Source organism: Pristiophorus japonicus, chromosome 1, assembly GCF_044704955.1.
Source record: "Pristiophorus japonicus isolate sPriJap1 chromosome 1, sPriJap1.hap1, whole genome shotgun sequence".
NCBI lineage: Eukaryota > Metazoa > Chordata > Chondrichthyes > Pristiophoridae > Pristiophorus > Pristiophorus japonicus.
Window position 1 is genome coordinate 99449375 of NC_091977.1, and position 24331 is coordinate 99473705.

The 24331-nt window shown below is 44.5% G+C and overlaps 1 protein-coding gene across 1 annotated transcript in view; it reads right to left on the reverse strand.

The window, feature by feature from the left end:
• Positions 1-24331, reverse strand: part of LOC139228397 (rab9 effector protein with kelch motifs) — a 194141-nt gene that overhangs the window by 64763 nt on the left and 105047 nt on the right. The window contains exons 9-12 of the mRNA XM_070859885.1: positions 12422-12522; positions 9275-9360; positions 9100-9181; positions 4275-4360 (exon numbers count right to left, since the gene is read on the reverse strand). Of these exons, the coding sequence (XP_070715986.1) occupies positions 4275-4360; positions 9100-9181; positions 9275-9360; positions 12422-12522 (355 nt within the window). The remainder of the gene's footprint in view (positions 1-4274; positions 4361-9099; positions 9182-9274; positions 9361-12421; positions 12523-24331) is intronic.

Sequence of the window (24331 nt, forward strand, 5' to 3'; positions counted from 1 at the left end):
AAGGGGCCTCGCACAACAAGATTGTTAATTAGTCCTTTCTCATTACACATCACCCAGTCCAGGATGGCCAGCTCTCTAGTTGGATCCTCGACATATTGGTCTAGGAAACCATCCCTAATACACTCCAGGAAATCCTCCTCCACCACATTGTTACCAGTTTGGTTAGCCCAATCAATATGTAGATTAAAGTCGCCCATGATAACTGCTGTACCTTTATTGCACACATCCCTAATTTCTTGTTTGATGCTGTCCCCAACCTCACTACTACTGTTTGGTGGTCTGTACACAACTCCCACTAACGTTTTCTGCCCTTTGCTATTCTGTAGCTCCACCCATAACGATTCCACATCATCCAATGTCCTTCCTTACTAATACATTAATTTCCTCTTTAACCCCACGGTGTCCAGGAGTGATCGGGTAAGGGCAATGCTCTCCGCACTCATTGCCATCATGAACCACATCTGCTAGATCCTGCACCTTAGGAGAGAGCGGTCGAGCTCTCCTTCCCTCCTTACCCTGGGTGTGGCTTGCTGCATCCCACTGGGACCCACAGCCTCGGACGGTGGAGCCCTGGGTGTGCCTCACTGCATCCCACTGGGATCTGCAGCCTGGGACGGTGGGACCCTGGGTGTGCCTCACAGCACCCCACTGGAATCCCCAGCCTCAGACGGTGGGAAACCATGGAATGTCCCACCAACACTCAAACCACTACTCAGGGAAAGGGCTAGCACCTCAATGGGCGGCACCTGCACCTCGTCAAAAGTGAGTATAACAGTGGGGGCTTCATCCATCCCCTCCCCCTCCCCCTCACCTCCATGCTCTTGGTCTGGAGGGTTGGATTGGAAGATGTTCTCCTCTTCAGGCTCATCCTCGCCTGAATCTTCTTCTGCATCGTCAGAGTTGGTCTCAAGTTCTGGAAAATATAACAGAACAGACAAATGGTTAGCAGCAGAGGAGAGTGCAGATTGGCGGCATGAGTAGGCACATACAGCGCAGGCAGCAGGTTGATTTAAAGGACCACAATAAATGATAGCACATTGCATTAGCTGAGGGAGACATCCCCATGAACCGAAGCATGGCTAGCCCGCGCAGTACTTAACATTTAGGAAAGCCACTGTGAAATTTGCAGACTTACCCTCTCCCTCGAGTGTGGGCCCAGCTTGTGCAGTACTGATTGCTTTTCTCCAGGCAGGATCCATCAAAGCAGCCACCCTCTCTTCCAAGGGTGTCAGTGGGTGCAGATTTGCCGGGTCTCCTCCTGTTCGAGTTCTTTCTCGTTTGTTGTGTGCCACTTTCCTCTGCAAAGATGAAAATATAACTTTTTAGAGAGGGTGTCTTTCTGCTCAATGGGACATACAGATGGTTACATTTACAATTGCAATTCCATTGAATAAATGAAAATATTACTTACACTAACTACTTGACCAAGATCCTGCCACTTCTTTTTACGCTGGCCTCCAGATCTCATGGTGGTCACCATTGCACAGTAATCTTCTGCAACTTGGTTCCAGTGTTTCTTCATTTCTTTGGGTGGAACTTTTATGTGATCTCTGCTGATGTCCAGCTCCTGACATCTGCCCTCAATCACAGTAACTAGTGCCTCCACTTCATCCTGTAAGAAATTCTTGGTCCTTGCGCCGCGTTGCATCTTGTATTGCAGCTCTGATCTAGCAGAAATGTTTTTTGGCCAAACTCTGAAAAATCCTCAAAACTGGCGCCGCCCCCTATGACGTCAAAAAAACCTAACGTAAAAAATTGTAACTAACTCAGTTACGTCGGCGCAGATTCCTGGGGGAAACTTTGATTTAAATACATACGCTTAAAAAAAAGGCGCGCGCCAAAAAAACGGCACAAATGACCCAGGAAAATTGAGCCCTTGGAAACTAACCACAAATGCATGCTCTAATATATCAATTTAACTTGTTCTGAATTTGTTCAAATCACAATTTATTCAACTATGGAGGTGCTACATTTCTTGTTAAAGTATCATTATGTTTTTAATTATTTAATTAAAGTCACTTTAGGTCAGCCAGAGGCACATATATAAAAGCACAATTAGGTACTCTTTAAAAATACTGAAGATCAAGTTTATTGTTTTCCATTTTTTTCTCAGAGTCCTTGCCTTGTCTCATGAAAGCATGATTCATGCTGGTATATAGTCCCAAGAATGGCAGCAAATCTCCTGTATGTCACGTGGCTATTCTTCATGGTGAGTGTCAACAGATTATTTTGAACATGAAAGACATCAGAGTGAAGCTTGATTCTCTCTTCAGTCGCATACAGACAGTCCTTTCCAGGAGGAGTCGCTGGATCAGGAGCTGGCAAACTCCCTGACTTTTATTCCTCTCCCTAGCCCAGGGATGCCAAGGCCAAGTGTAGCTCTCTTCCTGATGGTGCTCCTGGGATCAAAGTTGGGACCTTCTTGATCTTTAAAAAATATTTTCCATTGTCCATTCATATCACAGACCCAGAACTTTTAAAAACCCAAGTTCAAGCACTGTTATTACATATAGTCTGTTAAACCAGCCTGCAGCTAATTTAAACTAATACTAACAGGGAAAAGAAAGAACAATGTGCATCTTTCGGTAGATTAAATTCATTTGTTCCAATTACAAAATTTTTAATTACTTATCTTGACTGCCATTTCAAATGTGGAGTTAATCAAGGCTAGAGATGCACAATTAAATTATGGCAGTCATACATAGATGTTATTGGTTTCCACAATTACTTTATATGGACAGGCATTCTCCCTCCAGGGAGACAGAGAACAAGGGAAGTAGGCACTAAAGGAGATATGGAAATCAAGACACTTCCATTGGTGTATACAGAAAAAAGGAAATATTTAAAATAAAATTACAGTCAGTGCATTTTAAAGAGGCCAATCCCAGGTAGATGATAGGATGGTTGGTTTCTTTACTGCGGTGCATCAAGTTGATCAAATGAGGGCTATACAGGCTCACATATACTGTTCTAATGCAGTTGTTATTTCCTACATTTCCACTGTGTTGAAATCAAAACCCATTGCACAGCCCCCAGCTCTAAGCCATCCTTTCCCAGTTCCTCTCTCATTGTTTCTCTCCTCCTACAATCTTCAGACTTTTAAAACCCGAGCTAGGCAATTGCTTATCATAACTTCCTGATTTGCCTCATTTTCTCTTTTACTCGTTTTTACCTTGGTGTCCTGCACTATAGGCCTCGGCCCTGTACTTTAGTCTCTCAGTTAAAAACTAATAGGGTAGACTTTGACTTGCTGCCCTGGTGTAAAACTGGCATTGTGGATCAGCCACTCATTATTGAAACGGCCTTATTTTAATTTCCCATCCGTAATGACACTTTTGTGCCTGGGCAACATCTTGAAAACCTACCCCAATATCAGGCAGAATACTGATATTCCAAACAAGACATTAGTGGGTTCAAGCTCTGAAGTTGCAACACACCCCACCATTCAATTCTGCCTCCTAAAAGATGGGATAAGTTATATAGAATCATATAATCATAAAGCTCAGATGGAGGCCATTTGACTCATCATGCCTGTGCCAACTCTCTGAAAGAACTATCAATTAGTCCTACTACTTGGCTCTTTCCCATTTCCTTTTTCAAAATTACTGTTGAACCTGCTTCGACCATCCTTTCAGGCAATCCATTCCAGATCACAACAACTCGCTGAGTAAAAAGAAATTCTCCTAATCTCTCTCCTGGCTTTTTTGCTAATTATTCTAAATCTGTGCCCGCTGTTTACCAGTGGAAACAGCTTCTTCCTATCGACTCTGCCAAAACCCCTTATAATCATGAACACTTCTATTAAATCCACCCTTAACCTTGTCTGCTCTAAAACGAACAATCCTTAAAAAGAAAACAAAGTTGTAGCATTTTTTAGTCAACTGTTTGTTGAGGTAAAAGCAGGCCCTTTGCGGGCATTTGCTGTAGTAGCCCAATTCTGCTCCAGCGAAAGTGAATTTCTCATGGGTTCAATAGACCTGTCGAGGTGTACCTTGACAGATCACAAGTTCTGGGTTTCCACATGCAGGGCCTTGCAGAAAGCTGACGGCGACATGCACTGAGCATACGCCATCATTGGGACCGCAAATTCGGGGCCTATCTGTCTCATGCCATTACAAGTTAGTCGATCGGAGTATAGCACCCAATGTGGAGAGGTCTATGGTTTTAGTTGCCTTTTTCACCCTCCTTACTGAAGGAGGTCAGACAGAGCTTTGATGGAGGAAATTGGAAAAGTTGAAAGCAGAATGTTCAAAATGATTGGTTCTTGTACTTACATGACTGTGAAGAACAAATGCTGCATGGTTATGCCTACGTGCAGGAGAAATCCCAACATATAAAGGCATCTTCCACTTCATTTTTGCTGTAATATAAATGGTGTTAACAAAAGAGATTCATTGCACCTCTTAATCTGTACCAGACAAGTTTATTCTCTACAAACAAATAAATAGGTCATCATCCACATTGGGAAAATCATAGACCTGAATGGTCCTGAAATTCTGCAGGGTTCTGCTGATTTTACTCCAGCAGGAGATCAGTGGATCCCCCAGACAAATGGCTGAAAACACCATCAACACCATTTCCCTGGGGGATATGGTCAAATTATTTATCTCAAGATCGAAACCCATAACACACAATGGTTCACTTCGTTTTCCGTGGTTTTTTAAATTATCACACAACCAGCATGATGGTCTTTCCTCTTTTCATAGACTCTGATGTTCTCAAACTGTTGTGGTTCATTCTGGATTTAGTCACTCACCACTTACTGCTTGTAGTTCTTTATAAATAGGTGAATGAATTAATATTTTCAATGGCAATATATTGGACTGATTAGATTAGGATTCAATTGTACAGATATCTTTTTAGTACTATTTGTAGTTCAAGAAACTTTGAGATAACACTACAATGGCACCAATAATCAAATACAGTAATCGAACACACCAAAAACACTGCTACCTTCAAGCAATCTGGAGCAACACGTGATATGTCAAAGGGCTGAAATTTTTAATGCTAATAAATGAATGATGTAAAATGCATCTTAACATTTTGTGTAATGCGGGAGATCTATAAAATCTGAATGAATAACCTTCAACTATGTAACAGAATGCAATTGCACTTCTGTGGGAAAATATATGACAATATCCAATTTTAAATCAAAAAAATAGGTATGAAAAGATGTGAAGTTTCTCAGCATTGAAATAAACTCACTCTACTTTATTTTTCAAGTGTTGGCAATGCATGTTGATATCAAGTTCCTCTCCAAGGAACAATAAAATGGCTAGATTGGTACTTTTATCTTCAATAATTATACATTCAACACAAAGAATAAGTAATAAGTGGTTGCTTATTACAACCTATTGGTCACAATGTATAACAGTTACACTAAATGAGTTTGTTGTATATAATGTTATGAAAACACTAATAGTTGTCTTTCAAGCCTCTCTAGAAGATCACATGCTACAGCCAACAGATACATGAGAATTTCTGAAAAGGGAACCAGCCAGTATCAGTATCTATATTTCGGGGTCCCTCAAACTGTCACTTTGGGCTCAAGTTTCGGCCTGAGATGCTCCTATTTTTTTGGAGCAACTAGTTTAGAATGGAGCATCTTAAAAATTGCAATTCTCGGCATTTAATTTGTTACAGTTCTAGTGAGTTAGAATAGTTTCATTTTAGAACAGATGTTTTTTTCAAAAGGGGGCGTGTCCGGCCACTCACACCTATTTTGCAAATTTAGGCAGCGAAAACTTAATCCCAACTAACTTAGAATGGAGTAACTGTAGATTTTTGTACGCTTAGAAAAACCTTGCCGTCACTTATAAATCAGGCGTAGGGAACGAGAGATAGGAGGGGGAGGGAGGGAAGTTTACAAACATTAAACACTTCACTTTTACAAATAAAGAGCCATCATCAACAATAAATGATAAATAAATCAATAAATCAACCAATAAATCAATCCAAAAAAAAAAAAAAAAAATTTTTTTAAATCAATCAATAAATAAAAAATTAAGTTTCTACTCACCAACTGCAGCACCGGGAGCCCTCCAACAGCATGCTGGGATGGCCCCCCCCCCACCCCTAGTATCTCTCTCTGTGTCTCTCTCTCTATCTCTGTCAGTGTCTCTCTGTGTTTCTGACAGCGAGGGGTGGGGGGAGAGAGGGGGAGGAGGAGGGAGGGGGTGAAGGAGGGGGAGTGAGGGAGGGGGAGAGGAGAGAGAGGAGGGGGAGGAGGGGGGAGGTGGGGGAGGGAGGGGGGAGAGGAGGGGGAGAGGAGGGAGAGGAGGGGAAGGAGGAGAGAGGGGGTGGAGGAGGGGGAGGGAGAAGGAGATGAGGGGGAGAGGAGGGAGAGGAGGGGGAGGGAGGGGGAAAGGAGGGGGGTGGGAGGGGGGAAAGGAGGAGGGAGGGAGGGGGGAGAGGAGGGGGAGAGGAGGGAGGGAGGGGGGAGAGGAGGGAGAGGAGGAGGAGAGAGGGGGAGAGGAGGGGCAGGGAGGGAGGGAGAGGAGCGGGGAGGGAAGGGGGAGAGGAGGGGGTAGAGGAGGGGGGAGGAGGGGGCTGAACGAGGGGGGGGAGCCGAACGGGAGGGAGGGGCTGAGCTGAACGGGAGAGAGGGAGGGAGGGGTGAGGATGAACGGGAGGGAGGGAGGGAGGGAGCTGAATGGGAGGGAGGGAGGGAGAGAGGCTGAACGGGAGGGAGGAAGGGGGAGCTGAACGGGAAGGAGGGAGGGAGGCTGAATGGGAGGGGGGGAGCTGAATGAGAGGGTGGGAGGGGGGGAGCTGAATAAGAGGGAGAGACGGGGGGGGAGCTGAACGGGAGGGAGGGAGGGGGGAGCTGAACTGGAGTGGGGGGGGAGCTGAACGGGAGGGAAGCCCGAGTCCCGATCTTCAATGTCTAGGGACAGTGTTCTTCTGGCCCCTCCCACGCAGCCTGCACAGATTCGGGGGCGAGGAGCTACTGCACATGAGCGCACACTCTAGCGCGCATGTGCAGAGGTCCCGGCACTGTTTTCAGCGCCAGGACCTGGCTCCGCCCACGACCCCTTGTGCTGTGCCATACTGAGGCCGAAGACGTCCTGAGGAGCTCGGAGAATCACAAGGTAAGTTTTCTGCGCCCTTTTTACAGAGGGCGGAAACTTGGGCCCATTATTACTGAGCGACCTTTTTCCATTTGTTTGTATTATTAGTTATCTATTATTCTGTGCAAGAACTGAAAACCATACCAAATGTTCTGCTGTGTTATATAATGTTTACTCAAATAATCAATTGAACAAAGTAACAACCGAACAGCAGGCTGAAGGGAATGTGGGAAGGTGTTCTGGTCTTTTAATGGATTCACGTGGAAAGATACATTCATGCAACAAAAGCTCAAGCTGAACAAAGGGACAACCTTCTAGCATTGTCATAGATCTCAAGTGTTGTGGGTTTCTAATGCTGTACCACACTGCATGTAGCATATTGTTTCTCTCATTTGAGGTATTAGTTAATATATACAACCACGAACATCATTTACTTGACAATCATGCAAGCCAGTCACAAAGGTTTTGCTGATCTGCTTACATGCAGGTTTCTGCTATATTGTTCAAAATCTAGTCAAGTGGTCATTAGCATAATTAATGCAGTGTTTTATTATGTCAGCAAATATTTTGTGAATATGACCCTAAATGCCTTGACCAGTACTACACAGTTATGATAATTATGTAAAAAGTGCGAGGAACATGTTCGATGTCACCTGTGTGATATCTAACAGTTCTCTGGCACAATTGTATAACCTGATGGGATCTACCAATAGTTAGATTGCTGAACGTATTTAAATATAAAAATCTGAATATTCTATGCTCACACTGTTACATGTAGTTACTAGTTTTAAAAATAAACAAGCTCAAACACAACTTAAATATTTTGTTATATCTAAAATGTTATTTGTTTCAGCAAATTACAAAGTTTAGCAGAAAATGTACCAAGTTTATTTTACAAGTTAAATAATTGAAAGTACTATAATTTAATCGTTATGTTTATGAAAAGGATCAATGTCGACAATGATTTAAAAAATGAATAATGCAGTGCAATATCCTCAGTATCATCAATTATTCTAGAAGGATTCTGATGTTTTATCTTTTAAGGTAATCACAGGTTTTTCGTTGCACAAAATCATTTTTGTAAATCTATACATAAAATATTACATTTATATTTATGTTGTGCACTCAAGATTTGGGCATCACCATTCTGTATTGCCTGTAGGTGATGCCTCGATAGGACTTTCCCATTACCTGTCACACAGTCATCCCTGCAACTGCATATTTCTACCACTAGATGGAGCTTCATATGTTCCAGAAGCTGCAGATCCCCATACCTCTACCTCTAGTATCACTAATGCACTCTAAAGGAAATTTGCTTTGTCCTGAATTTCCATTGACAAATACTATGGGAGATCCACTTGTATTTTTTAATGTCTATTTATGAGAACTATCTGGTCATATTAAAAATTATCTTATTGTAACTGTCAAGCTAGCTGAATACGCACAATTCCCTGGAAGCTCAGAAACCAGGTTGAAGTGCCAACATGGTTCACTTGTTAATGGCTTAATTGTAACCTTGTTTATTTGCTTTGCTCTGTGAATGGTCGAATTCAGTCGGAAGGAGTCCGATTTAATGCGCTATCAATTTTTAATTGCAAAACTATAAGTTGACCTTGCCAGAAGCACTTCCTGTTAACTATCTATCCAATTACGTCTATTCAATCTGGCTGCTATCTTGGTTTGGCTGGAGACTTGAGAGAATATCTAGAACATACCCAAAATTCTTAGCATCCGCCACATTTTTTCCCCTAAATAGTTTAAGTGAAATCATGGGGAATCGAAGGGGTAAATTCACATGACATGACATTCTAGCATGTTGCACCAGTAGGCTGTCTTCAAGTAGTTCAAACTGTTAAAATTAAAATAATTCTCTCAAAGAAATGTACTTAGACCCTGAAACAGCTGGACAAGTCATGCTTCCTGAATTACAGTTTTCAGTTTAATTATGTTGCTTGTCAAGACAATTTCCTATGCATTTATATTACAATTACAATAAATATTCAGAAAATCATACAAACAAGGCACTTACCAAGGCTCAATTTCACAACATCATTTAATGTTGTTATGCTGCTGCCCTGGTCATTATACGATCCACCAAATACATAGATATCCTGTATTTAACAATATTGTTACTGTAATTTTACATTTTTAAGAATTTAGTTAATTATATAGAAAAGCACAATACAGCACAACTTTAAATCTACCTTATCATGGTGTGATGTGAAGGTATGGTATCCCCTGCCAGATGGTCCTTCACCTTTGACCTCACACTGGCTCCAAGTCAAAGTTACTGAAACAATAAAGTAACATTTATTGACTGGTCAGATAGCATTTTCCCTTACTGAATCCACATTGATTGCTGTTTATTAAGTTATTGCATACCTGATCTTCCACCGAAGCTACAAACATAATCTTCAAGTTTGCACCTGATGTAAGAATAATAGATCTGTGATTGCCTGTGTCTGATTTGTTGCCCTTTTTGAATATAGGCACCACATCAACCTGTTTCCAATCTACTGGTACTGCCCAGTGCCCAGTTCGCATTGTCCTGCTCTCTCCCCATAATTATGTATCTTCCTCTGCTTGAAATATTTATTCAAACACTATATACATCCTGGATTTCAACCATCCAGACTAAAGGACACATTTTAAAACGGAGTAACTATTTGTACTAACTCTCCCTTCAGCGTTTGCGTCTCCCAATGCATGCGCAGAAGCAAGAGTTAGAACAAATATCACCGACTCGGGGCTCGGGGCTTGTGGTGCTGCAGGTGGCTTGGGGCCTGTGGCCCGTGGCTCGCTCAGCCCCCGAGCCACCCACAGCGCGCGGGGAGAGAGAGAAGTGAGGCGGCAGGGAGAGAGAGAAGTGAGGCGGCAGGGAGAGAGAGAAGTGAGGCGGCAGGGAGAGAGAGAAGTGAGGCGGTGGGGAGAGAGAGAAGTGAGGCAGCGGGGAGAGAGAGAAGTGAGGCGGTGGGGAGAGAGAGAAGTGAGGCAGCGGGGAGAGAGAGAAGTGAGGCAGCGGGGAGAGAGAGAAGTGAGGCAGCGGGGAGAGAGAGAAGTGAGGCGGTGGGGAGAGAGAGAAGTGAGGCAGCAGGGAGAGAGAGAAGTGAGGCGGTGGGGAGAGAGAGAAGTGAGGCGGCAGGGAGAGAGAGAAGTGAGGCGGCAGGGAGAGAGAGAAGTGAGGCGGTGGGGAGAGAGAGAAGTGAGGCAGCGGGGAGAGAGAGAAGTGAGGCGGCAGGGAGAGAGAGAAGTGAGGCAGCGGGGAGAGAGAGAAGTGAGGCAGCGGGGAGAGAGAGAAGTGAGGCGGCAGGGAGAGAGAGAAGTGAGGCAGCGGGGAGAGAGAGAAGTGAGGCAGCGGGGAGTAGTTTGTTTCTCGGGGGGAGATTTGATGCATCCCATTGGAAGCAGCTTTCACTCCAATTACATAGTCTGAGCTCTCCATAGTTACCGGTTATCTCAGCGGCTGTTTACTGTACGTGAAAAGTCAAGCAGCACCATAAAGTGCTCCGTGAGGAGAGAGACTTGGGCGTAGAAAGAGAGCCGGGGGCAAGGAGAGAGAGAGACACGGGGAGAGAGAGCCTGGGGACGGGGTGGGGGTGATAGCGAGCCTGGCGGGGAGGCGGTAAAGAGCACGGGGGTGGGGGGGGGGGTGAGAGAGTACGGGGGGGAGCATGGAGGTTGGGGGGAGAGAGAGACACAGGTGTGGGGGGGATCGGAGGGGAGACGGATCACGTTCTTCCAACCCCCTGGTGCGTGCAAGATCGGTGTGTGTGTTACAAGGGACATCGTTGGGGTGGATGAAATCCAAAAGTCACAACACTGTCACTATTCACTTCATACCCAATAAACCTGGTAACAATCCGCACACAATGCGCCATTGGGTAAGGGTCTTCCACACAGGCCTCTTCCCATCCTACTTCTTCGTTCTAACTCTAATAATAGAAATAGAAAATGCCACAAATACTCAACAGGTCAGACAGCATCTGTGGAGAGAGAAACAGAGTTAACATTTCAGTTTGTTGAACTTTTACTGAACTGGCAAAAGTTAGCGATGTAGCAGGTTTTAAGGAAGTATAGAGGCAGGGAAAGGTGGTGGGGTGGGGGAGCAGCGAGAGGAAAGAACAAAAGAGCAAAAGAGAAGGGCAGTTCTGATGAAAGGTCATCGACCTGAAACATTAACTCTGTTTCTCTCCACAGATGCTGTCTGACCTGCTGAGTATTTCCAGCATTTTCTGTTTTTATTTCAGATTTCCAGCCTCTGCAGTATCCTTTTGTCCTTCTAACTCTATCTGCATATCTTGTATAGATGTTTATATTGTGGGTATAGTTTTGAGTGATAAAAAACAAACCTGAGGTCAGAAGGTTGTGGGTTTAAGCCCACTCCAGGACATTACTATTTAATCTACACTTCAGTGCAGTACTGAGGGAGTGCTGCAGTGTCGCAGGTGCTGGATGAGATGTTAAATCGGCCTGTTTAAGTCAACCTAAAAGATGCCATAGTACTTTTTTTGAAAAAGAGCTGGCTGTTCTCTTAGTATCCTGGCAAACACCAATTAACTGGTCATTTATCTCATTCCTGTTTGTGAGATCTTGTTTATCTAAATGGCTGCTGTGTTTGCCTAAGAAGTTGATAACATTTCAAACGAATTAATTGGCATTTTGGGAAATCCTGAGGTTATGAATGGCGCTCTATAAATGCAAGTTCTTTTTTTAAACCATATGGAATAATAATGCTATTTAGAAGTGTGTCGCAACATTACAGTCTAAACCATGATACAGTCCCCAAGCTGTGGGGTGGGGAGGGTGGTTTTATTCCATTTTTAATCAGTTTTCTAACATGGAGAGTAAATACTGACATGGCTTGGTTAGACCAAATGCCCTGTTTCCTGTTGTAATTTGCGCAGAGAAGAAAAAAACGCACGTTTTCTAGGGGTGGTGCTTGCCTTTAGTATGGCAAGCAGATTGCCGAATTTTAGCCCCTTCACCACCACCCGCTCCAGCCCACTACCGCTACACACCGCCACCGCCGAGACTCGACCAACGAAAATCGCGGAAGTACACAGCAGCGGTATTCCGGCAGTTCAAAAGACGCAACTGCCGGAAAAGCACGAAGAATCAGACGCAACGATCCCGATGGAAATTCTAGCCCTATGTATTTCTGTGCATTTATTTGCCTGCAAATGGTATCACTGGACACTGGGAGCCTCTCACCAATAAATGGTACCACATAATTTTTACTGAAATAATACCTAGTTTCACTAACTGTAAAAGGGGAATACCATACCACGAATAAATTGCATTGTGCAAATAAACAAACCTTTAGTAGATGAAAACAGGATTGAATTGAGTACCTGTATCAAGCACATGGATATCCTTATAAAATAAATTCTCTACTGCGGTGCCCCCAAATAAATATAGAAGTTCTCCCACTGTAGCAAAGGTATGGTTGCATCTAAAAGAAAGATGAGAGGTAATAGTCAGTTCTTACTACATAAGAAATCTTCAAGGAAATTTGTTATATAATTTTTCAGATGATTAAAAATTGCCCAGTCATTCTAACACTGCAAATTAAGTTTGGGAAAGGATCTCTAAACAATTCTTGTGTGTATTTCTTATCGCAGAAAGTTTTAAAACCATGTCAAGATGTTCCAGAAAACACTGTAAATGTTGTGGCAAGGTTTTCTACAGATGGTATAGACTCTAAGGCTGGAATTTGTACATTGAAGTGAGCACGGGTACACAAGCAGGTCTGTAGTTAAAAGTGCTGAAATTGACAGCGCATCGGGAACCTGTCTTCATCCTGCCGACTTCCGCAATTAACTCGAGTGCATTTCCCAGCGCGCCACTGACCCGCTCGGGGGAGACGGACAACCTCATTGAAGTAGTTAACAGCTCGTTGTGAAACACTTAAGAGGCTTTTTAACCTGTGGCTTCAGCTTTTACTGCTTGCGCACGGGATGCACGGACTTCCTGAAGCTCGCCTGTGAAAGCAACGCAAAGGCTATTGTGTGTGTTCATTAAGTGACAGCTGGAAAAAGTAAATAAATGCTCACACCTTACACCTACTTTCTTCCCTAAGGGAAAACTGACACCATTTGGTGCAAAGATGTTGTTTTCAGGAGTTTTCAGGTGATTTCTGTAACCTCAAAAACACTCTCACTACATTGCAAGTCACTCTCAGTAGATTGAAGGATTGTGCCTCTGATCTCCACTTTTTCTGGAATCTATCAGATCAACATGGGTGCTGCTTATGCTGTTTCACCATGGACCTCAGATTTGGATCAAGGTGAGCCCCAGCACTAACAACACCAGCAGCAGCAGCCTTCTCCTCATCGACCTGATGCTCGACAGGAGAGAGGGGATCAGCACAGGGATGCACCTCGCCGGAGGTGATAACCCCAACACAGGGTATACTGCCAAAGGATGAGCGTCCTGGACTGAACAGCAGTGCTTCAGAAGGCTTATGCTATAGCACCAGGTCGTGGCAGACATTTGTAGCTTGCACACCTTACCAGTGACTGTCACAGTCACCACCGCCCTCAACTTCTTCGTCTCAGGTTTCTTCTAGGGATCTGCAGCAGACATTTCCTAGATCTCGCAGATGGCCGCCCGCAGATGCATCACCCAGGTGACCAATGCCATGTTTCACAAGTCAGGCACTTGTGTGAACTTTGCCACTGATGAAGCCAATGTGACTGAGTGGGCGCTTGGCATTGCAGGTCTGGCTGGCTTCCCACAGAGGCAGGGCAACATCAACTGCACACATGTGACCATCACACCCAGATAATCCAGGAATATTTGTGAACCAGAAGGGCTTCCACTCCCTCAATGTGCAGCTCGTCTCCAACCACAAAAAGATCGTCATGCATGTGTGTGCCAAATTTCCAGGGAGTTGTCATGACTCTTTTATCCTGTGCCAGTGCACCCTCTCTTAGCTCTTCACACCTCTGAACAGACTTACCGACTGGCTGCTTGGAGACAAGGGCTATCCACTGAAGACATGACTGATGACACACTCGAGGAGGCCAAGCAAAGAGGCCGAGGAGTGCTATAATAACAGCCACATGATGACCAGATGTGTAATAGAGCAAGCAATCAACATACTGAAGATACACTTCAGATACCTTGACGGATTTGGAGGAGCCCTTCAGTACGCACCAGCCAGGGTTTCCAGAATCATGGTTGTATGTTGCGCGCTGCAGCGAGGATTGGAGCTGCAGGAGGAGCAAGGCACAGAGCACACAGCCTCTTCTTCCTATGAGGAGGAGGAGCAGATAGAACATGAGGAGGAGAAGGAACCCGAGTTGGACATGGCAGCAGAGGTGCACGGTGCAGCCTGGGAGGCCCGGGATGGCCTCATAATGACATGATTGAGTTAAGTTACGCCAGTGCACCTTTCTGGCTCCCAAATGCTGTACCAACCTCTCCCCACCCGCCACCAACACACAAAAGCAATCCTCAAATGACCTATCACATACACACCCATTGCTCGAGTTTAAGCAATGTCTCACAATTCACTCCAAATGACAAGGCCATTTCCCAGGCATCAATGTACTGTAAATTGGAGGGCCACCTCTGGTTCTCCATCTGTTCCTGTTATTCTGCGACCTCTTCTCCTGCAAGAAGGGAAAGAAGAGAACTTTGACTGAGTGTGGTGGAATGAGTGTAGGGAATGGGTGGGCTACATCGGTGGAAGGTGACTTTGAGGGAGTGGCGTGACATTGCCAAATGGCCTCATTCTGTGGCGTTACTTTCTATGATTGCATTAGAATGAGGGTGAATGTCAGTGGTGGTTAGTCAGATGGGGATCTGACTTGGTGCATCATCTTCATAGGCAGACCCTCAGAATCGAGGAAGACTCGCTTTCACTCTTAGCATGAGTTCTTAGGTGGCTGTACAGTCCAATACAAGAACCACAGTCTCTGTCACAGGTGGGACAGACAGGGGTTGAAGGAAAGGGTGGGCGGGGAGTCTGGTTTGCCGCACGCTCCTTCCGCTGCCTGCACTTGTTTTCTGCATGGTCTCGGCGACGAGACTCGAGGAGCTCAGCGCCCTCTCAGATGCACTTCCTCCACTTAGGGCGGTCTTTGGCCAGGGACTCCCAGGTGTCAGTGGGGATGTCGCACTTTATCAGGAAGGCTTTGAGGGTGTCCTTGTAACGTTTTCGCTGCCCACTTTTGGCTCATTTGCCGTGGATGAGTTCCGAGTAGAGCGCTTGCTTTGGGAGTCTCGTGTCTGGCATGGGGCCTGCCCAGCGGAGCTGGTCTTGTGTGGTCAGTGCTTCAATGCTGGGGATGTTGGCCTGGACGAGGACGCTGCTATTGGTGCGTAGACAGTGAGGGATGGGTACACCTGCAAGGTAGGTTGATGTGAGGAATGATGTCCAGGAGTAGGCTTGGAAAGGCAGTGATGGGGTTGGGGTGACACACACATCAGGATGTAGTTGAATGTGGCATTGTACTCATCTTTCCTGACCTCATGAGGTCATTCATTTTCTTCCAATGCTGCATCCAGGAGCGGCTCACAACATCCCTGCTGCTCACTTCGTAGGTGATCTCCAGCCATGCCCTCTTTGTTTCACTGGCTGGCCTCTTCCTGCTGTCACCAGGAAGAGGACCTCCTTACGTGCTCTCATTCTCTGGAGCAGGATGTCCAGGGAGGAATCTGAAAACCTGGGCGCAGCCTTCTGGTGCTGAGACTGTATCATTGGCTCTAATGATTGCACCCTCACAGTCAGAGTATTGGATGTAACAGTGACAGAGACCTCTCACAACCACTTCAGACCTTCCGACAACAACCTTCAACTCTGATGTGTGCAAGGCTCCTTTAAATTGGCTGGGAAACCCACATGACTCAGTCAATTGATCTAGTTAAGTTAAACTCACACTGGAGAGTGCGCTGATGGAAAGTTCGGTGATGGCGACCTGCTACGTGCCCCCCCCCCCCCACCCAGCCCCCCTCCCGCCCAGTCCCGCCCTCCCCCCGGACCCAAACCCACTCACGGGTAAACATTCAGCCCTAAGATGTTAAACTGAGATCCCGTCACTGAGATGCAATGTCTGTTGCATTTTCCTGCATAACCGCAGTCACTACACTCCAAAGTAATTAACATGTGAACCATTCTGACACCTTCAATTATGTGATAAGGTAATATACAAATCCAAACAATTCTCATCATGGGAACAAAGCAAAACAAAATGATCTTGAATCATATTCTTAAGACAAAGAACTTTAACTCACCAAGTAAGGATAAATTAAGCTGAATATTTCACCAACGGCCACTGTGTAAAGAGAATCACTGGGAGACCAGTGTGGGCAAATAAGTGTCAGTATTTTCTTATACTACCCTGTCCCTAAAGGAACATGACATTATTTACAATTATTAATGCCAGTTTTAAAAGACATGGGGGTGAAAACAGGCGGGGGCACTGTGGGGCGAGATTTGCTCGCACCTGTTTAATTGCTGGGTCAAAATCCTGGAACTCTTTCCCTGCAGCACTGTGGGAGTACCTTCACCACACGGACTGCATCGGTTCAAGAAGGCAGCTCACCACCAGCTTCTCAAGGGAAATTAGGGATGGGCAATAAATGCTGGCCTTGCCAGCGACACCCACATCCCAGAAACGAATAAAAAAGACAGGCAGCATGTTAATTTGGTGCTGCTTGCTAATTTAAATGATTTTAGCGCACGGCCCAGTGACTATCGCGCTGCTTCAGGCTGTACGCTCAGCAGGAGTTCCAATGTCGTGTTGCTGTAACATTCCAAAACCTCTGAAATCAAAATTTAACTGAAAAATGTTTGTGTCCGTTTAAGAAGCGGTGACAGCGTCGCTGTAGAACTGCTGCACACACGTTCTTCCCTGCATGGTTAGCAGAGGGCGGTGATCATCATAGGCAGTCCCTCGGAATCGAGGAGGACTTGCTTCCACTCCCAAAGTGAGTTCTTTGATGGATGAACAGTCCGATACGAGAGCCATAGACCATGTTACAGGTGGGACAGATATTCGGCGAGGGAAGGGGTCGGTGGGGCTGGTTTGCCGTGCGCTCCTTCCGCTACCTGCTCTTGGCCTCTTTATGCTCCTTGCGTTGAGACTCGAAGAGCTCAATGCCCTCCCGGATGTACTTTCTCCACCTCGGGCGGTCTTCGGCCAGGGACTCCCAGGTGGCAGTGGGGATGTCGCACTTTACCAGGGAGGCTTTGAGGGTGTCCTTATAACGTTTCCGCTGCCCTCCTTTGGCTCGTTTACCATGAAGGAGCTCCACATAAAGCATTTGCTTAGGGAGTCTCGTATCTGGCATACGAACTATGTGGCCTATCCAGTGAAGCTGATCGAATGTGGTCAGTGCTTCAATTTTGGGGATGTTAGCCTGGTCGAGGACACTGATGTTGGTGCGCCTGTCCTCCCAGGAGATTTGCAGAATCTTGCGGAGACATCGTTGGTGATATATCTCCAGCGACTTGAGATGCCTTCTATACATTGTCCATGCCTCAGATCCATACAGGAGGGCGGGTATTACTACAGCCCTGTAGACCATGAGCTTGGTGGTAGATTTGAGGGCCTGGTCTTCAAACACTCTTTTCCTCAGACGGCCGAAGACGACACCAACTCAGCGAAACTCCAACGTTGCACGAGGTAGGCGATGCTCAAGAATAACAAGGCTACTGGTGCGGATGGAATCCCTGCTGAGGCGCTAAAGTATGGCGGAGAGGCACTGTTGGCGCGGATACATGACCTCATCTCTCTCATCTGGAGGGAGGAGAGCATGCTGGGAGATCTGAGAGATGCAGTAATTGTGACCATTTTTAAAAAAGGGGACAAGTCCGATTGCGGCAACTACAGGGGAATCTCCCTGCTATCAGCCACTGGGAAAGTTGTCGCTCGAGTTCTCCTCAATCGTCTTCTCTCTGTGGCCGAGGAGCTCCTCCCGGAATCACAATGCGGATTTTGTCCCCTACGGGGCACAACAGACATGAGAGGGCGGTATGGAGAGCGGCAATGTCCCAAATCACGGTTGTGCGTTAATTCAGGGCGTTGCACGCCGATTGACCTCACGATCTGCATATTTACATGGGAAGGTATGTGTAGGCAATGGCAACGCTGCTGACCTCTCCAAAATGGCGGCTGCCGTGTTCTGCGGCAGAAGTGGGTGGAAACAAGGCGGCCGCCATTTTTTCAACAAAACCAGCATTAATGGCTATCACTACAACCCCGTTATTCATGGCCACAGTTTTATGATTCACACTCCTGAATTAAATCATTTCTTTAAATTTGTTTTGAAACATTTGCAAAAAGTGAATTTGCCAAAATCGGTAATATTCTGCCAGTATGTGTTTTGATATAATCCTCTTATACTTTAATATGGGAGAGTAGAGTTCCCACAAACTCCTCTGGACAAAGTTTAGAGATACAATCTGCTGGGGAACCTGCAAGTCCAGCCATAATTCGATAGTGAAAGGGAATTGAACAATCTCGAAGATGAAATCTGTGTAGAAAAGTTTCTCTCCAAAGATAAGACATTTGAAAGTGTTCCACAGTTTTTATATATTGTATACAAAACTTGTGGAGAACTCACAAGAAAAAGGCATACACCAAGTACATGGACAACAAAGAAGAGGATGACAAACAGGAATATGAAAAGGTTAAGAAAGAAGTCAAAAAAGCAATTAGGAAGAGAAACTACAAAATTATCAAGGAATATAAAAATAAATAATAAATTATTCTACCGACACATGAATAACAAAATAAAAATCGGGATAGGGATATGGCCACTAGGGAAGACACACAATAAAACATAGGTATTAACAGCGAAATGGCAGAAATGTTAAATAATTACTTTGCCTCAGTGCTGGGACCACTGTTGTTCATCATTTAAATAAACAATTTGGACTTCGGAATTGGAAGTATAATTTAAAAATTTGCGGACGACACCAAATTAGGGGGTAGGGGTATAGTTAATAGAGGAGAACTGTGACAAAATATAGGAAGACATTAATAAACTTGCAGAATGGGCTTGGAATTGGCAAATAAACTTCAATACAGGTAAATGCAACGTAATACATTTTGGTAGGAAGAATACGGAGGCCACATCCACCTTGGAAAATAAGTGTCTAAATGGGGTAAAGGAGCAGACGGATCTGGAAGTACAGATACACAAATCACTAAAAGTAGCAACACAGGTTAATAAGGCCATAAAAAATAGCAAACAAAGTACTTGGGTTCATTTCTAAAGGGTTGAAAAGCAAAGAAATTATGTTAAACTTGTAAAGCAGCTTGGGTTAGACCACACTTATGCATATTGTGAACAGTTCTGGTCTCCGTGTCATAAAAAGAATATAGAGATACTGGAGGTGCAAAAGAGATTTCCGAGAATGATACCAGAACTGAGAGGTTATACCTATCAGGAAAGATTGAACAGACTGGGGCTCTTTTCTCTAAAAAAGAGAAGACTGAGGGGTGACCTGATAGAGGTCTTTAATTTTGTGAAAGGGTTTGATAGGGTAGATGTAGAAAAGATGTTCCCACATGAAGACTAGAACTAGGGGCTATAAATATAAGATAGTCGCTAATAAATCCAATTGGGAATTGAGGCAAAACTTCTTTACCCATAGAGTGGTGAATATGTGGAATTTACTACCACAAGGAATAGTTGAGGTCTATAGCATAGATGCATTTAAGATAAAGCTAAATAACCACATGAGGGAGAAAGGAATAGAAGGATATGGTGATGTGGTTAGATGAAGAGAGTGGGCGGAGGCTTGTGTGGAGCATGGACCTGTTGTGCCGAATAGCCTGATTCTGAGCTGTAAATACTTTGTAATGTAAGGTTTGATACTCTGAATTTGCTGTTGTTTACACATAGAAACATAGAAAAGAGGTGCAGGAGTATGCCCTTCAGTCCTTCGAGCCTGCACCACCATTCAATACGATCATGGCTGATCATTCACCTCAGTACCCCTTTCCTGCTTTCTCTCCATACCCCTTGATCCCTTTAGCCGTAAGGGCCATATCTAACTCCCTCCTGAATATATCCAACGAACTGATATCAACAACACTTTCCGGTAAGGAATTCCACAGGTTAACAACTCTCTGAGTGAACAAGTTTCTCCTCATCTCAGTCCTAAATGGCTTACCCCTTATCTTAGACTGTGTCCCCTGGTTCTGGATTTCCCCAACATCGGGAACATTCTTCCTGCATCTAACCTGTCCAGTCCTGTCAGTATTTTATATGTTTCTATGAGATCCCCTCTCATCCTTCTAAACTCCAGTGAATACAGGCCCAGTCGATCCAGTCTCTCCTCATATCTCAGTCCTGCCATCCCGGGAATCAGTCTGGTGAACCTTCGCTGCACTCCCTCAATAGCAAGAACGTCCTTCCTCAGATTAGGAGACCAAAACTGAACACAATATTCCAGGTGAGACCTCACTAAGGCCCTGTACAACTGCAGTAAGACCTCCCTGCTCCTATACTCAAATCCCCGAGCTATGAAGGCCAACATATCATTTGCCTTCTTCACCGGCTGCTGTTCCTGCATGCCAACTTTCAATGACTGATGTACCATGACACCCAGATCTCGTTGCACCTCCCCTTTTCCTAATCTACCGCCATTCAGATAATATTCTGCCTTCGTGTTTTTGCCACCAAAGTGGATAACCTCACATTTATCCATATTATACTGCATCTGCCATGCATTTTCCCACTCACCTAACCTGTCCAAGTCACCCTGCAGCCTCTTAGCGTCCTCCTCACAGTTCACAGCGCCACCCAGTTTGGTGTCATCTGCAAACTTGGAGATATTACACTCAATTCCTTCATCTAAATCATTAATGTATATTGTAAAGAGCTGCGGTCCCAGCACTGAGCCCTGCGGCACTCCACTAGTCACTGCCTGCCATTCTGAAAAGGACCCATTTATCCCAACTCTCTGCTTCCTGTCTGCCAACCAGTTCTCTATGCATGTCAGTACATTACCCCCAATACCATGTGCTTTAATTTTGCACACCAATCTCTTGTGTGGGACCTTGTCAAAAGCCTTTTGAAAGTCCAAATACACCACATCCACTGGTTCTCCCTTGTCCACTTTACTAGTTACATCCTCAAAAAATTCCAGAAGATTTGTCAAGCATGATTTCCCTTTCATAAATCCATGCTGACTTGGACCGATCCTGTCACTGCTTTCCAAATGCACTGCTATTTCATGTTTAATAATCGATTCCAACATTTTCCCACTACTGATGTCAGGCTAACCGGTCTAGAATTACACATTTTCTCTCTCCCTCCTTTTTTAAAAAGTGGTGTTACATTAGCTACCCTCCAGTCCATAGGAACTGATCCAGAGTTGATAGACTGTTGGAAAATGACCACCAATGCATCCACTACTTCTAGGGCCACTTCCTTAAGTACTCTGGGATGCAGACTATCAGGCCCCGGGGATTTATCGGCCTTCAATCCCATCAATTTCCCGCCTAATAAGGATTTCCTTCAGTTCCTCATTCTTGCTAGACCCTCGGTCCCCTAGTATTTCCGGAAGGTTATTTGTGTCTTCCTTCATGAAGACAGAACCAAAGTATGTGTTCAACTGGTCTACCAATAACGTTCATTTAAATGATTCAATTTAAGACACAACATTTTCATGATGACCTCTCTTCACCCAGACCATTTTACCCACCCATAATTGGCCTCGGATTTTGGGAGGTCCAATAACATTAGCTATGCTACCAATCTTGACTTTCCCCTATCGTTAAGTAAGAGCTGATACAATGAAGTGCTAATATGGTCCAAACTTCCATACGGTGAGTTACACCGCTTTTACACCAATGGAAAAGGAGCTGTGTCTTCTAAAAGTCTAGAGAGATATTTATAAATGAATTAACTTGGATCATCTTATTTGCATATCAATTGAGGAATAATTGATGTATAATGCGTGTAAAATGCATGTAATCTGAATGAAAATTGAGTTCAGCCTTGAAAAAGACAGTTCTTGCTTGAAGACTGCAGCAACAGCCTGGGGGATCAGTGGGTAAGGAACAATCCGAGGAAATGAGGGATCAAGTCATGAAGCGGCAGAGAAGAAGATGCTACAATTTCATTGAGTCTGACTTGTATGCCCTCCTCAATGAAATTGAGCTCAGGAGACACAAACTGCTGGTTTTCTGTGCTAGGAATGTTACTCCTGCCTGAAAATCAGGCAGGATGAGGGTGTCCAAGGGATGGCCGAGATGCCCCCCACCCTGGCGCAAAATGGGTAGCTGGCAGTTAAAAATTACCCTCATTTTTCCAAGTGACGTACAGATTAACGGAATGTCCATTTCTTTAAAACCTCCTGTTTGCATAGTTGAAACAATTGCTAATTATATTAACAGCAATCCTTGCCATCTATTTCTCCCTTTCCCCAATGAAGTGCATCTTTTCATTTATGAAAAGATTAAAGAATACTATTCCTTGGTAGTTTCCCAATTATTTACTTCCTACCAAATGTGTTCTGTAATCTCTGTGCCTTCCCATTAAATAACTGCAACATAATGATAATTATGCATAATGATACAATTTGGCCCTGTATGAACGCTCTAGCTTGTGCGTGAATGAAAGTATGCGGGATAGGTAGTGCAACATAGGAGGGTAAATTTTCACCTTCACCATGGAGCAGATTACCCACCTGTTACAGAATATTCCACTGATTTCAACTGGACGGGTTTTATAACAACAACAACTTGTATTTATATAACGCCTTTAATGTAGTGAAATGTCCCAAGGCATTTCACAGGAGTATTATGAGATAAATAATTTGACACTGAGCCACATAAGTAGAAATGAGCTCAGGTGATCAAAAACTTGGTCAAAGAGGTATGTTTTAAGGAGTGTCTTGAAGGAGGAAAGAGAGGTAGAGAGGAGGAGAGGTTTAGGCAGGGAGTTCCAGAGCTTGGGGCCTTGGCAACAGAAGGTACAGTCACCAATGGTTGAGTGATTATAATCAGACATTGCGGGGGGCTGTGGGGCTGGAAGAGATTACAGAGATAGGGAGGGGCGAGAGCATGGAGGGATTTGAAAATAATGGATGGACAATTTGTTATGCCAGATAACAGTCCATGTGATGAACACAAAAATTTATCCCATCATCTTTAATCACCACATTACCGTGATTAACTTTACTTTTGTCAGCGTGCCTTTCCAGGAAACTGGTGTCTCTAATTATGGAAAATACATTAGAACTCACTTGTATAACATAACACAGCTGTGCTGGAGGCAGTATAGATTATGGTGCATTGCCATAAGAGATGCTGTGCAAAATTACAAGTCGCTAAAGCAGGCAGTTTTCTTATGTGACACAACCATGCAGAATTGTTACTCTCCTGACTGTGCTACAATATTGACAAATGGACACGGAGGTAAAGCGTTGTCTTCAACACATGGGCGTTGATCTGGTGGAGCAGATTGATGCCTTTTACAGAACCAGTCCAATTTAAATCAATGGAATGAAAATTGGACGTGTTCTATAATAGGAGGGCAATCCGCCCCGCTAGATTACAGCTCATGCGACGAAGATGAAAATTGTAATGTATTATCACATGGTTTGGTATGAGCATGCTCAGTTCGCTTTGGCCTAATAAGGAAGCACATGGACTAGGAACTCATCATCTCTTTGTCCTTCATTTGTTCTACCAAAGTATATTACATTTTGGCAATGAGGATGGGATCCCAAAGCCATTTTTAGGGATCATGGAAGGACACAGTGTTCAACCTTTGAGTGAACAATTTTAAGGTGAATTTGTGACACCTAAACTGAATTTGTGCACTGTTTTACTGTTAATGCTCATGCAGAATTGCCTGTATTATGTCTGTAATGTACTTATGAATGACTCCACAGTACTCAAACTGCAGTGACCTTGGTCCTTTATTCCAAACTCCAGAGTGAGGCACAAGCATGGTGTGCAGCCTTTTTATACTGGGCCCTGCCACCAGGGCAGGAAACCCCGGTCTCCACCAGTTGCACCCTCCAGTGGTGCCAGCATGTATATACACAGTGTAAATTTTATCGATAGTACATCAGGTAAACAAGGATCCATCTTATGCAACCACACTGACTACACAGAGAGTACATCCATAGTCTGCATATACATCACTCTTCCCCAAGTCCTTTGTGCCAATTACCTTTGCACTATGTGCTCTGGCTTAGCTCTCCCCAGACTTAAGTGCCAATAGACCTTGCACCTTGGCTGTGCTTTGGCTTGGCTCTCTCCCTGTTAATCCTCAAGTCCTTTTGC